This window comes from Aedes aegypti, chromosome 2, assembly GCF_002204515.2.
Source record: "Aedes aegypti strain LVP_AGWG chromosome 2, AaegL5.0 Primary Assembly, whole genome shotgun sequence".
NCBI lineage: Eukaryota > Metazoa > Arthropoda > Insecta > Diptera > Culicidae > Aedes > Aedes aegypti.
The window spans coordinates 354866914-354883041 of NC_035108.1; the positions used below are offsets into that span (position 1 = coordinate 354866914).

A 16128-nucleotide genomic window follows, 5' to 3' on the forward strand; every position below is an offset into this window, starting at 1 on the left:
CTCAAAAATATTTCTTTGAAAATCTTACACGAGTTGGAACATGGTTTTCCCGGCTTTTCTTCACGAATTTTCTCAACGGTGCAAAATTTTGTGGAAAACTTTTTCCAGTTAACATTTTTTTCTATTCCTTAGAAAATTTGCTTTCATTTTCATTAAAAAAAACTTTGTTTCTACGATGCTTCTTTCTTGAGCTATGATTTTTAAAGAAAAGGCTCAAAATGGCACATTTGCACATTTATTTTTACAAAATTGGCCATAACTCAAAAACGAAAAAAAAATACCATTTCAAAAATTTCAGCGATTAAAGCTTATGAAATTACTTTCTCAAAAATATATTTTTGAACATTTTCCTCGAGTTGGAGCATAGTTTTTGCAGCTTTTCTTTACGAATTTTCTCAAAAGTGGAAAATTTTGTGGAAAACTTTTTCCAGTTATTTTTTTTTATATCTGAGAAAATTTGCTTTCATTTTCATAAAAAAAACTTTGTTTCTGTTATGCTTCGTTCTTCAGTTATGATTTTTCAAAGTAAGTAGTGTCAGGGGAAAACAAAAAAAAATTCCAACTGAGTTTTCCGGGAAAATAGGCGACCCTGAATTTTTCCCATTTTTTTTATTCATATATTGATGAGCCCTGCCTGTTGAAAAAGTTTCATGAAAAACTGAGACCTTTCGGCCCAAACCCGTACGGAAATAAAAAAATCCTAAACAATGAATTCTTCTACGTAGTGTTTTGTTCCATGTAAACTTTTTAAACTTTTCGAATGAACATCAAAAAATTCAAAAATTTACTTAGGCACTGAAATCCACATTTGGTGTCGTTTGCTGCGCCCCTTATGGTGAAAATGCATAAAAGCCAAACCTCAAATTTTCAAATTTGAAGAAACAAATCTCTTTTACCACTCCATATATCGAAAAATGTATCACTTTAATTCTATAATGTACGACACAACCTATTAAATTTGCAGCTTCATTGGTTCATTAACACTCGAGATTTGCTTCTGCAAAGTTTTGATGATAATTGTTAGAATGAGACAAAAGATAGGGATGATTGTTCCGACCGGATTCGTGGCGAACACCATCTTTACAGGGTTGTTGTCCGGCATTCTTGCAACATGCCCTGCCCAGCGTATCCTTCCAGCTTTAGCTACCTTCACGATACTGGGTTCGCCGTAGAGTTGAGCAAGCTCGTGGTTCATCCTTCGCCGCCACACGCCGTTCTCCTGCACGCCGCCGAAGATCGTCCTTAGCACTCGGCGTTCGAAAACCCCAAGAGCTTGCAAGTCCTCGAAGGTATCCCCGTCTATCGTAATACTGCTTCCTAGGCGGGCCCTGTCGCGCTCAGTTCCGCCAACCAGCATGTACTTTGTTTTCGACGCATTCACCATTAGCCTGACTCTTGTTGCTTCGCGATTCAGGCGGGTGAACAAATCTGCCACCGTTTCAAATTTTCTCCCAATAATATCCATGTCGTCCGCGAAGCAAACAAATTGTCCGGATCTCGTGAAAATCGTGCCTCGACTGTTAAGTCCGGCTCTCCGCATGACACCTTCAAGCGCAATATTGAACAACCACTGTATAGTTCTCTAAATAAGTGCTCTTGAAAATTTGAAGCTTGGCTACTATGCATCTTCACCTTATGGACATCCTGTCTATGCGCAAATTCTCAGCTGATTCAACATTCAGTGTAAACGAACTTCGATCTCCATATTTCCAGACACATTTAAACATATTTAGATTAATCTTTCTAGCAGTCAAACAGTCTCTTGTGAAAATGTGATCACTGAATTGATTTGATAAATAGATCAAAAATAAAGAGAATCATAATCCCTTAAAGCTTACAAAATAAAATAACCGTTAGAGTAAAACTAACAACACTAAATATCAAGCTTATTCCTCCTACTGCGTGGGTTAGACCAGTTCCATGTAGGTGGTAAAACACAGCTCGACTTACGGTGCACCATTTGTTTTCCTAATATTAAAAACTACTTAAGCCAATCGTCTGCTCTTGAAAATTTGCTAATGGTTCTAATTTGAATAATTTATTTCTACTATTTATGGGATCTGTTTGACTTGGATCGTCCGTTCTCCACCCGATGTTCGAAAGCGATTTTACCTTACAAGGATTGTACCGCAGCGGCAAACGATCGGCACCGCATCCGCCGGTATACTGAAGAGTGCTTCCCAACCCACGCACCGATGTCAATTTCCTATGTCTCACTTTATAGCCGCACTATTCACCACGGTGTGTACAAAAATATAAAAATTGAAAAAAATAGATCAATTCTGCACAATCTTTCACACGTATGAATACATTTCTGAATGCCGCATAATTTACGATTCCAAAATAAATCAGATAATCATCAGGTGCTCATATTCAACATTCAAAAGATGTGAATTTGAAGACATTTCGTTGAAAAAATCATAAGTTACAGTGGTTTGTATATTTATATAGATACATAGATAGATATTTTTATTTAAGAGATTTGCAGTCCAAGATTGACTAATAGTTTCTTTATTTAATTGAATTCAAATTTCGTACATACATAATGCTTAGTAAATCATATGAAAAACATAATTGTTGCAATGAAGAACGGGGCTGGTTTGAAAATTCATTTGGGACAGTTACGCTTTTATGGGCAGTATACTGGATTTTTTTTTTCAAACATATGACCCTAAGTCTTCAAATCACTATAATTGTCATTTCCTTCAATGAAGTATTTTCAAATTTATTGCGATGATGCTAGGATATACCTAATATCTTTTGAATGATGGGTTCCAAATTAATGGTCATTTGTTACGCTAATATCGGTTTTAGACACACCGTGTTGCGGATTATACCATCATTTGACAGACTGTGTGACTCACCTAGCAGCTGTGGCAGCAGATACTGCGGTCCCGGACCACGGTGTTCCGCCGCGATGGGTCCTCGCCGCTTTGTGGGGGTCCAGGGTCGCTGCTCGAAGCCACCCATCACGTGGTAGGATTCCTTGTACTTCTTCCGGACGACGCTGGTGCTTTTGCCCTTGCGGCTCACCGAGCTAATCGATGACGTCGAGCGGCTGCTCTTGTGGGTGGTTTTGAGGGTGACCTGTGGGAAGAGAGTGCTTGAATTGTTAGAAAGCGTTTTGCGGGTTGATACCGTTATTGCATTTACCATTCCGGAACGGATAATTTGAACTCAAGAGAAACGGAAACCAAGGAACTGAAAACGAGAACAAAAAAACAAAATTCGAAATTGTCAACAATCGTCACGAAGATTTACGAGATTACTGGTGTGACGGATGTTTGTTAGCGTGGTAGACGTCTGATATGAACAGGTGACTTAGATTCATAGCGCATATGTTAAGCTGAAAATGTTAAGTATGTTGTCTTTTCGCTCAAATCAACAAAACCAAAGACAAAATAACAAAACAGAACAAAAATGTTCGAAAAAAGTGGCAGTTTATTCAGCTGGTACATATATGAGAGTGATTTGTTAAAATTTCAGTAAGCTTTTTTTTTGTTAGCGCTCATTTAATCAAAGCGGTAAACGCGTATTCAGCAAGACCAAACTGAGGATCGTAGGTTTGAATCCTGCCAGTCGAGTATCTTTTCGTAATGGAAATTTCGCTTTCCTAAGGTATAAAATATCATATTACCTTCTTCTTCTTCTTCTTCTTCTTCTTTTTGGCGTTACGTCCTCACAGGGACAGAGCCTGCTTCTCAGTGTTCTTATGAGCACTTCCACAGTTAATAACTGAGAGCTTTCTTTGCCAAAGTTGCCATTTTTGCATTCGTATATCGTGTGGCAGATACTTTGATACTCTACGCCCAGGGATGTCAAGGAAATTTCCATTACGAAAAGATCCTGGACCGACCGGGAATCGAACCCAGACACCTTCAACATGGCTTTGCTTAGTAGCCGCGGACTCTAACCACTCGGCTAAGGAAGGCCCACTACCGCATGATAAACGAATGTAAAAATGGTCAGTTGACAAAGAAAGCTCTCAGTTAATAGCTATGAAAGTACTTATAATCAGGGCCGTCCATTTTCAATTCAATGAAAGCATTTTCAGTCCCCAACTGACAGACTCAAGCTTCCCTTTCAAATGAAACTCTACTGTTTCGTTTCAATGCGACAATCCTTTTCTTTCATCGCAGCAAACGTAGTCTTTCATATCTTTCTTGCTGCTTGTGCATCGCGCATCATAAATCAGAGCCTCACCACAGCGAGCTGGTCTTTCAATCGGCAGTCTTTAATTTTAGGAGCTGGTCAATTCAAATGAATGACATGGTGGCCCACATAGTTAATCTATCTTAATTTATTACCTAACAAGTTACATACATTACGATTGCAAAAAATAGGTAAAATCCAATTTGAAACATTTTGATAGATTTCAATGAAATCAAATGAAACGAAGTTCTTACTCTTTCATTTCACCTTTCTTGCTCGCTGCGACCGGGAATCGAACCCAGACATCTTCACCATGGCTTTGCTTTGTAGCCGCTGTCTCTAACCACTCGGCTTAGGCCCCTGTCGATGTACGAATGCAAAAATTGAATTATTTGAATAAAATTCATACATGTGTCTTTATCTGTGGCTATGTTTCAATGAAAGTGTAATTCCTGTGAATAGGAGATCCTACACCAACAGTAGGACTTCCTCCTTTTGGAAGGACATGCCACTGTCTAACTTTCCTTACTCACTAGAAGCATTTACATAGCATATTTATTAAGTCATAATTAGGGGAAACAGTGGGCAGGAAACGACCGGAACTTTATTGTTTCCGCTTTGCCATGTGCTTTTCCACCACTTTTCCTTGAACGCCTGAACATTCTCCAACTCTATGGAAATAAATCTTAACCTAGTGGCAAGTGTTGAGCTGATTATTGCCTGTACCTTGGTTTATACTTTCTCGATTACAAAAACTGTGCTAATGACTATGACTGAGTAGAAACTGCATTGCATGACTATTGAGTTAATGTTTAAAACTTTTTTTTAAACATTTTAATGTTTAATACTTTCTGGTTTAGATTTCTAAAACACGAATATAACCCAGATCTCCAACCGCTAATTATCGTCAAACAATAACAAGCAAAATTATTCGCTGACCGTAGAGTTCCATTCACGCAAGCTTTTTCGTATGAAGCACAAGAAACCCCTGCCTCCTCCAAAAGTTCCGTTTTCCATTTCTTCTCGTCAATTGTTTGATAGTTTTTTTGCCACCACGTTTCTTCGGGGCTTTAAATCCACTTTCCATACCAGAACGCCAATCCAATGTCATTAAATTTGCATAAATAAACACCTCAAGGCACGTGAGGAGCGCAAATATCCACAGCCCAGCCTATGAAGTTTGGAATGGCCGGAGAAAGTCGTACTCTGGTCCCAGGGTGAAGGTCAACTTTCATGGAGATTCGATGCAATTTTCCTCACGCTATATCCTTTTAGGGAAGGAAGGATTCGCTGAAAGGCTTTTCAATTTTTTGTTGCTTGGTTTGATTTATTCTTGCATGACAAGAAAGAGTAACCCGCGTTATGTAATTTGGGGTCGGCTGTTCTGAATTGACCGCACCTTGTGGAAACATTATTATGGAAGGAGAAGACCTTTCTTTTGCGGAGCAGAAAGTCATTAGAAAAATATTGCATGGTCATTTTGCAACCACTAATAAGAGGGTTGTCCAGCTAAGTCCATTTTCTTTCTTTTCTAAGCAGAACGAAATCAACTGGTTTGTAACAAAAACTTATCTAATGTTTGTTTTTGCTACAAACCAGTTAAAGCAAAATTTATTAAAAAATGTCGAATTTCAAAGAAAAGCAAACTTTTTTGTAAACCATCGCAAGTCCTCTCTGGCCGGACAGTAAAAATGTTAAGCTAATAACTGGGATCTAATTCATAATTCGCTTTTTTTCATAAATGTATGGTACAAAAAACAAACAGCAACAAAAATAGAGCATAAACAACAAAACTTTCGGTCCTTGGAGGCCTTATAAAGTGCTGAAAATATGATGCTTTAAATGCAAATGAGCAGCCACAAAATATGATGTACAGTCATCTATCCATAACTCGATAATGAAGGGACCATCGAGTTAGGGAGATATCGTGTTACAGAAAAAATACTAAACCAGTGCAAATATGCGGGGACCTTGGAGGTAGCCATGAACACCAAATTTTACTATGGTTCTCTAAAAAGATATTGAGATACGAAGGTCGAGTAAAGGAGAGTTGACTGTACCTAAGAGCACACTTCAACCTTCGAGTTGATAAAGAAATTGTGAAGAACTATAAACGCGTTGAATTCTCGAAGACATTTTCATCTGAATACGAGCAACCGCTAATGCAACATAGACGGGGACATATGGCGAATCGATCTATGGCGCTGATCAAGAAGGAGTTTATGAAACTGACCTATGATCTCGCTAATATGCTTCATACGCTGTACATCATGCAAAGATCTAACCCACAAGGCATATGCTGATATACGAAGCACCCCTTGGCCTTTTTGTGGGCTTGGTGTAAACTTTAATGGCGAAAATCATAGTCTCCGAGCATAGAGGACACATTCCAGCACACCTTTTTTGGAACATAATGTAATCGATCATGAAAATTAATTGTAAAGGTTTATTTTTGTTATCATGTGAGTTTTTACTTAAAATAATGTGAATTTTTTATACTGTACAAAAATTAACGGTAAAACTAAGTTAGATTTTGAAATATTAGGGTAAAAGCACCATCCATCAATCAATCCATGTTATGTGTATAAAATATCAAAACTGAGCTATAACCATTTTTTCGCTTTGAAAATCTCGTTGGTCAATATAGGCCAACGGAACCAGTTTCGGCCAGAGATTTAACTTCAGTTCCCAAATTGGCCAATCGCATTGATTTCTCATGAGAGTGGCCAAATTAGGAGTGCCCTGGCCAAGTTAGGTGTATGGGAGTTAAAATTATAAGGAAAGTTAATTGTTTTTCTTATGTTTTGAATCAATTTGGACAAGTAAATGAATGTAGCTTTATCATGTGAATGTGATCTACTGATCACAAAAGGTTTCATGCTGATTGGCTGTGTAAAACGGTGTATAATCCCCTATGGCTACAACTGGCGTATGGCCAAAACCGGTGATACCAAAAAACAAAAAGTGTCCGGGCATAGAGGACTTCCCCCTATTCAAAATAAACTGTTATTAATAACCTCAGTCGGCAGAGCAGTTTTTTCCAAAGTTGCTGATAAATCTAAACACAAGATTTGTTATTTCTAATGTCTGCTACGTTTGCTGGTATGAAATTTCACTCGAAAAAACTCAGCAATCACAGAATAAGAAGACCGTCTTCGCGAGTCTAGTCTCAGCTCATATTGCGTCATGATAACATATTGGAATAGGTTAAATGTACCAATAGTGGAGGTACTAAGCACGATTGAACTTCATTTAACCGCCTACATTCAAAAAGCGCAATTAATGTACATGTTAATGTTGTAACGGGAAGTAACGACCATTGACTTATTGAGAAAAATCATTTCATCCACGGCATGTCAGTAAAAATAATACCTCAACTATTGGTACACTGTTCCTTTAGTTGCGGTATATTTTAAATTTGTGTTCCTATAGTTAGTTGCGGTATCCGTTGTTTTCTTATGGGATCCTCCACAATAGGAACACTTTACCGCAACTATTAGGACAAGTAAGAAAAGTTTTAGCAATTTTAGTGATATTTCAGCAGTTTTAAAGCAATTTGAACGCTCTTTTCAACTATTCCGTGTATCAACAAGCCAATACGTCGATTGGCAGTGTCGTTTCTGTGGTTAAAGTAATGAAGTCAGTGAAAACCGTCTAAGTTAAAGTAATGAAGTCAGTGAAGTCTACCGCAACTATAGGAACACCCACAACTAAGGGAACACTTACCCTACCCTTGGCGTCCACCAAATATTTTTTTTTTTGTCAAAGGCTTACACGAAAATGAATACGAAAATGGCAACTTTGGCAAAGAAAGCTCTCAGATAATAACTGTGGAAGTGCTCATAAGAACACTGAGCTGAGAGCAGGCTTTGACCCAGTGAGGACGTAAATGCCAAGAAGAAGAATACTGTGCTAAGCTCCTATATGTAGACAACTTCCTATGGAATTATGAAATAATCTCATAAACTCTCTCTCTCTCTCTCTCTCTCGTTGTTTTAAACAAAGCGAACAAACTCATACAGTCAGGTCTCCTGTTAAACGCCGCCACCCACTCTCAGCACCTAAAGATTGAACTCGGAGTACGAAAGAAAAAAAAAGTTTTAAGTGATGAGTTTTCACATCGTTTTCGTCATCACGAAAGCTTTTAGGAATTCAGGATATATCTTTCACATCGCTAAGAACTTCCCCGATGTATACTGTCTCATATCTCAACTGTTCACTTGTACATGCGACTTGGAAACATTTTTTCGCTGTAGGATACGGTGTTGAACTTATTGATCGGTTGAATGTCGTTCCATTCATTAGAAACGGCAAGCTAATTCTATGCAATGACATCGCTAAGACGAACCAATTTTGGACAAAATATTGCTATTAATAAACTGACATATACCTGTTGAACAGAGTAGCATCAGCGTTTGACCAGGTCCGTCACACTCGAGCTCAGATTGGGTACCACTTCTAGTACTGCATTTCGTCCCTCGGTAGTACAAAAGGTACCCAAGCTTGACAGATCGCAGTACACTTTTCACGGCATTCTACACGGAGAAAACGAAATACTCAAATTTGAGTTCATTTGACCCAACTCGGCACGTTCGTGCGTTACCCCAAATTTGAGTAAATGGCCTAGTACTCAAATTTGAGTAGCTGCATTAAATCATATCAATTGGGTAGTTTTTACCCAATGCTACCTCGGGTGAAAAAACTCAAAAATAGGTAGTTTATTAATCGAAGTAAAGTTCAAACAAAAAATTAGCAGAATATACTATATTCATAGCCACCGTTTTGAAATTAATGAAAAAAATAACAAAATCCAACCATATATTTTATTTTTTTCTTGGCATTATCACATATTAATTTATTCAATTAATCACAATTAAATCACATTCACTGTAATCGGCTATCGGTTCCGGAAATCGCTCACCGGGAACACCTACGAACATCAGACCGCTGCAAACAGGATCGGAAGAAAACACCAACCTTTATCCGGAAACATTTGCTGATGGTGGATGGGTGGCTAGAACGCAGCAACAACAATCGGAACGGCCTTCTCGTTTTTCCATCGTTCATGGCGGATGGCAGGAACGACAAACAATAATTTGGCAGCTATCGAGAAGTAGTTTTTTAGTCGGGAACTGGTACTTCTTATAAATTCCAGCTATCTTGCGCAAAGATCAAGGTCCCAGGAAAATTGAACTCCTGAAAGAGAAAGGAATAATTCAATTGTTTTTTCATCGCACCGAACTCTGGTGGACTTTACCTTTAATCAATTCGTTACATTTTCTGGCCAGCTTCCGAAATTCAGTATAAAATGACATCAGAAACAATTATTTCACCATCCTTGGGATTTTTTTTAAAAAAGAAACTCACTTTTTTTCTACTGTTAAGTTTTATGCCGTATGCGGACGATGACGGTTTCAGAATGATCACAGCGTTGACATTTCAAAATGGCTGGCTCATTTTTTCAACCAAATTTGAGTTTAAACTACTCAACGGCTAGAACGCAGTCTAAATGCCACACGTTGAGTTATTTTTACGCAACTTACTGTTTTTAAAGTGTTTGAAAATAAATGATCAATTTAAATACACTTGTGTGATTCATCGGTTAGAATGAAACGTTGGGACAGTTTTAAATACGTTAAATACCTGCAGTAATATGTATAAACAAAATAATCTAAGTATTTGATTATTTTTATCAACTCAAACTCTAATAATGAAATTTTATGATTAGGAAACTTAATAAATTGCATAAGTTTTTTTTTACTCAAATTTGGGTTCTCATTAAACAACTTAAAGGTTGAGTTTAATGTACGTATTTGGCAGAATGAAAATCACTCAATTATCCAGTTCGACTGTCTTTACTCAATTTTGAGTATAAAAAAACTTATTTTTGAGTACTTCGTTTTCTCCGTGTAGATTACCTTATGAGCCATAAAATTTTGGGCAACTGCAAGGGACATGGAGGTCTTTAATTTGTCTTTGGTTTGACTCTCATCTTGTTGTACATTCAAACCACCGTACTTTTACGGAAATACTCACTCGAAGACTTGTTTGGCTGTTGTTACTTGTTTTGATGTAATATACCTTGATCTACTAAGTTACTAGACATCATTGGCCACTAGTCGAGCTTAAAACATCAATAATACTTGATAGGAACAAGTATGCGACCACCAGTCGAGTTAACAACATCAATAGCAGTTACTAAGAACAAGTATACGACCACCAGTCGAGTTAACAACATTAATAGCAGTTACTAAGAACAAGTATGCGACCATCAGTCGCGGTAGCAAGTGTACACCACCATTGCTTAGAACAAATATACGACCACCAGTCGAGCTTACAACATCAATAATACTTGCTAAGAACAAGCATACGACCACCAGTCGAGTTAACAACATCAATAGCAGTTACTAAGAACAAGTATGCGACCACCAGTCGAGGTAGCAAGTGTACACCACAATTGCTTAGAACAAATATACGACCACTAGTCGAGCTAACAACATCAATTATAATAATTGCTAGGAACAAGTATACGACCACCAGTTGCGGTAGCAAGTACACACCACTATTGCTAGGAATATGTATGCGACCACCAGTCGAGTTAACAACATCAATAGCAGTTACTAAGAACAAGTATACGACCACCAGTCGAGTTAACAACATTAATAGCAGTTACTAAGAACAAGCATGCGACTACCAGTCGCGGTAGCAAGTGTACACCACAATTGCTTAGAACAAATATACGACCACCAGTCGAGCTTACAACATCAATTATACTTGCTAAGAACAAGTATACGACCACCAGTCGAGTTAACAACATCAATAGCAGTTATTAAGAACAAATACGTGACCACCAGTCGCGGTAGCAAGTGTACACCACAATTGCTTAGAACAAATATACGACCACCAGTCGAGCTTACAACATCAATAATACTTGCTAAGAACAAGCATACGACCACCAGTCGAGTTAACAACATCAATAGCAGTTACTAAGAACAAGTATGCGACCATCAGTCGCGGTAGCAAGTGTACACCACCATTGCTTAGAACAAATATACGACCACCAGTCGAGCTTACAACATTAATAATACTTGCTAAGAACAAGCATACGACCACCAGTCGAGTTAACAACATCAATAGCAGTTACTAAGAACAAGTATGCGACCACCAGTCGAGGTAGCAAGTGTACACCACAATTGCTTAGAACAAATATACGACCACTAGTCGAGCTAACAACATCAATTATAATAATTGCTAGGAACAAGTATACGACCACCAGTTGCGGTAGCAAGTACACACCACTATTGCTAAGAATATGTATGCGACCACCAGTCGAGTTAACAACAACAGTTACTAAGAACAAGTATACGACCACCAGTCGAGTTAACAACATTAATAGCAGTTACTAAGAACAAATACGCGACCACCAGTCACGGTAGCAAGTGTACACCACAATGGAACAAGTATGCGACCACCAGTCGAGTTAACAACATCAATAGCACTTCATAGAAACAACCATGTGACCACCAGTCGCGGAGGCAAGTGTACACCACCATTGCTTAGAAAAAATATGCGACCACCAGTCGCGCTAGCAATATCAATAACATTGATTGATAGGAGCATGTTTGCGACCAACAGTCGCGTTAAGGACATATTTTGCAATCATTTGTCGCGTTAGACATTACTTTTATATTGCAACCACCAGTCACTTTTAGGGACATTTTTTTATTGCAAACTCCAATCGTGGCAAGAATATTTATTTTTATTGCAACCACCTGTCACGTTAAGGATATTTTTTTTGCATTGCAAACACCAGTTGTTCACAAAAAAAATACCGATTCAGTATGCTTCACACTTAACTTGTATACATTACTGGATACACAATGTACTGAAGCAAATAGGAAAGAAAACAATCATGTGCACTATTGGGCAAATTTGACCAAAACATCGATAATACTGAATCGATTCAAATTCGATACGTCGAATCGTTTCTTTATTCAATCGAATCCTTTGTATCCATTTTTTTTTAAATCGATTCGATTTTTCCAATCGTAAGCAAATTTACAAGAACAACGGCTCAAATCAAGACCAAATCCCTTGAATTAGGATTTCATGTAGTGCCAACATAAAAAAAATCGATTAATTGGAACGAAAAATCTACTTTTTGAACATCAATTCAAAATCGCCCACGGCTAGGAAAATTTGCACACACTAACATTCATTTTTCACTCTATCTTACTTGATTAAAACTATTTTATTTTCATTTGAAAGCAGGAGAGATAAAATATAGAAATGTGCGTATTACCACAGAAGAAACGATAAAACAAAGCGAAATTTTATTATAGTTTATATAGAAATTTGCAGAGTTGATAAATGTTACGGGCGTTTTTTTTTGTACGATTGATATAACTAAATGATAAGTTATACAAATTTATTAACATTCAAGAAAACCACTAATAGAACTTTAACACTTCACTTCTCTTTTGCATTATTATACAAATTATACTTATTATACATATTATTATACATTTTGCACGGATATGTTCAACTGACTTCTGCAAAAAAAATAGTTCAGTTCCTAACGTTATTCTTCTTCCGTTCAACTTATGCAGAAAGTAGGTCCTTGATAAAAGCAGAATGCGCACTTCATAACTTAGATGAATCAGCTCGAAATAACATAATCTTTGAATCGGATAAAACAGATTCTACACTTTCTACATTTTTTTACATTCAAATATTTTCATCGAAGTAATCTGTTTGAATCCAAAAGCAAAACAAAATATTCACTTCAAAGCCTGCATCGCGCAACTCAAATAGTTGAGGTGATGCTGGTGTTCAATAAGAACAACAACAAGCACAGAGAGAAACATTACTGCTTCAACGAGTAGTGAAGCGGCCAATACATATTCATGTCATATTTCCTCTTCAATCAGTTTTCTCTTGTTCATAGAAAAATACCACATTGCTGTTTACTTACAGATATATGCCTTTTTTATCAGATTCAAACTTCACTCCACAATCACTCTGAACACATATTTTCACACACGGTTTAAGAAGCACTCGGCACAAACACATTTTCTAGTGGACACTCCCGCTTGTTAACGAATCCAGGCACTCCAGGAACACGAAATATTATTTAAAATTCTGGCAGGTTCGCCAAATGTGAAGCTCAGAATCGATGTTGGCAAGCGGGAGCCCCACGAAAAACCTTTCATTCCATTCTGACGTTACTATAGGAGTAAGGCGTCAAAGTTGTGCCATGCCTACTAGATCGTTTGATGTTCGATCCGCTGCTACATTCTCGGATATCTTTCAACAGGCTTTTGATTGTCAGTCATCATAACAGGGTTGGAAGACAAGATCTATGACAATGTTCATTCAGTACCACACATTAGCTTTTAGGTGTACCGATAGAAATGTTTATTTTAAAGCGAAGTATGCACTTCGACAGAAAAGTAATCGCCTATCTCAATGGGAAATTTCTTTCAAGAAATGCTCAAGAAAGGCATTTTTCTTTGATCGCAGTACGCAGTTGAAAAGAAATGTCAATTCAAATGGAGCTCACAGTAGAAAATTTCTTTACCATTTCTTGAGCAGAATTTTTTACTTTTCTTGAGCTGAACAGCATACTTAGCTTTACTTTATTAGTTTTGTGTTTACGTAAAAGAATTGAACAACATTTTGATTTAAATAACGAGCATTGTGTTCATTCTGTCTCATGTTCCGAACACCTTGATTCAAAATCCGAACAGCACGAACATGCAAACAAATCCATCTCAGCTGGTTTTACTGAACTCAAACTAGAGAATCATCACTACTCCTGAGGTATAAAATAGATTTGAAGACGTCAAAACTTAATTACCATTTCCTGGTAATAAGATGACAAATTTCATCGAAACATTTCAACCAATATCCATACAAAAACCGAGTGTTTGAAACATGAGTTTGTTCAATATTTGAGACAAACGGTACCTAACAAGCCGAATAATTAAATAAAAAAACTTTTCCCAATCAGAAATGGTCCAAGGCGTTACCTGGAACACAGTCTAAATATACAACTACGCTTCAGAGTCACCTTGGTCGTTTGCCTCCCCCTTAGGCAGCGTCCATTTATTACGTAACGCTAAAATTGGAAATTTTTGAGCACCTCCCACCCCCCTCCTCCATAACGTTTTCTGTATGAAAAAATTTTTTTTTATATATGAGTCGTAACGCTTGAGTCTCCTCCCCCCTTCCCCTAGAGCGTTACGTAATTTGTGGATGCCACCTTACAGAAATCCTGTCTACGTCCATGTCCTAGTTTGTTAAAATTATTCTTTTGAATGGATCGCTTGACGAGATACCGTTCTGATTCAAATTCCGGACAGCTTCATATTCCGGACACTCAATTTTGTATGGGAAAGGTTTCAATTGAAATGTTTCAAAATTTGCCGTTCGAAAGTTCCCAATTTGGAGACTCGTTTTGATATGATTTTTCCATAGCAATCCATGAAAATTTACAATGCTCAACTAGGTTTGACGTTTTTCTAATGACTGGTAGTGTTTATTTAACAATTTAACATTTCTAACTTTGCTTTTCACGAGCTGTCCGGAATTTGAATCAATGCGTCCGGAATAAGAGGCAAAAGTGAGGTGGTGTCCGGAATAAGAATCGAGAAGAGAACAAACGTTTCTATTTATTTAAATTTATTGGAGTTGTGGAATGAAAATCTTTACCTACCATTCGAAAGGTAAGTGTCCTGATAGCATGATAACGCTGAGGAATCGTAAACATGGATTTAATTTATATGCTTTTAGGTGGCTAACACTTCAAAGAGGCTTAAGTGTCCGTAATATGAATCAAAACGGTACTTAGCGCCATCGATACAAGTGTATGAAGCTATTTTGATTCCTATCGAATCTAATCCATCCTAATTGTCAACCTAACGGCGACGTGGCGGCTGAGAACAAATGGAAACTTTTATGGGAAAACAATTTTGTTTCATTATCGATTTTAATTGGCACGTCATTGGTAATATCGTTACAAAACCGTTGATGAGTGCCAGCCAAACTAGGTGAGAAGTCGAAATATAGAATCCTTGGTGGTGTCGTTAACGTTCAGGTACTGATTGGCTGAATTTGTAAAACAGAGATCGACCAATTCAGTCATTGATCGAAAACAGTTTCAGATTTGATTTGGTTTTCTCTTGTTTTTAACTGTAATAAATAAAGGTCATATCTTGAAATAATAATGAGATTGCAACGAAGGGAAATTACAGTTATCCTTGCATGTATCAATACAACTTTTTAAGATCGAACACTTGACAAGTTACGATTTACTAATAACTAGTTGATAAGCACAGACAATTTATACATTTGTAACATTTAGCTTGAATGCCCTAAATGTGATTTATGAAAGTTATCTTTTTATCTTGCATGAACTTTAGATACTTCAACTAACAAATTTATTGGAACAACTCCATCGTGACAACATGTCTACTTGAAGATTTCAGATAAAGAGCTATGAGTTTATGTGGGAAGTTGAGTTTGCTGGCATTAGTATAAATCTTTCATTTTTGCAAGTATGAAGTAAAAATATTCAAACTTTTTTTTTTTGCAATCTCCTACAGAGAACACGCAGGCTTCGTACTGTGCCATCCGCAAACAAAGATTTTTGAAATCCCTGAGGTAACTCGGGTAAGTCATACGTGATTATATTGTATAATCAAGATCCCAAAATGCTGCCTTGGGGAACATCAGCTCTTACAAGAAGTCTTTCAAACTTGGAGTTCTTATAATCATAGAAGGGAACTACAGTTCGCCCATGCTGTGAATAACATGTGAATATTTTTCATTATGGGATTCCTTAGTACACAATGTAACTGGTTTTGGGTTATTAAGACTGGATATTATTGATCTTGTATGCTCTTGTGATAAGGTGTAAATTAACGTGTTAAAAGAACTTTTTTATTATTATTATTGTTATTATGTACATATGTA

At 37.2% G+C, this 16128-nt stretch overlaps 1 protein-coding gene across 8 annotated transcripts in view; it reads right to left on the reverse strand.

Moving 5' to 3' along the window:
• The window catches only part of LOC5563772 (nucleoporin nup124), a 93382-nt gene that overhangs the window by 37010 nt on the left and 40244 nt on the right, over positions 1–16128 (reverse strand). For 7 of the 8 annotated variants that reach the window (XR_002500792.1, XR_002500790.1, XR_002500788.1 and 4 more), the window contains exons 2-3: positions 3154–3201; positions 2865–3087 (exon numbers count right to left, since the gene is read on the reverse strand). Coding sequence is in view for 2 of the 8 variants with exons in the window: in XM_021846344.1 (XP_021702036.1) it covers positions 2865–3087; positions 3154–3156 (226 nt within the window). In the remaining 6 variants the exon portion in view is untranslated. The remainder of the gene's footprint in view (positions 1–2864; positions 3088–3153; positions 3202–16128) is intronic. The other variant, XR_002500789.1, reaches the window with a different exon arrangement.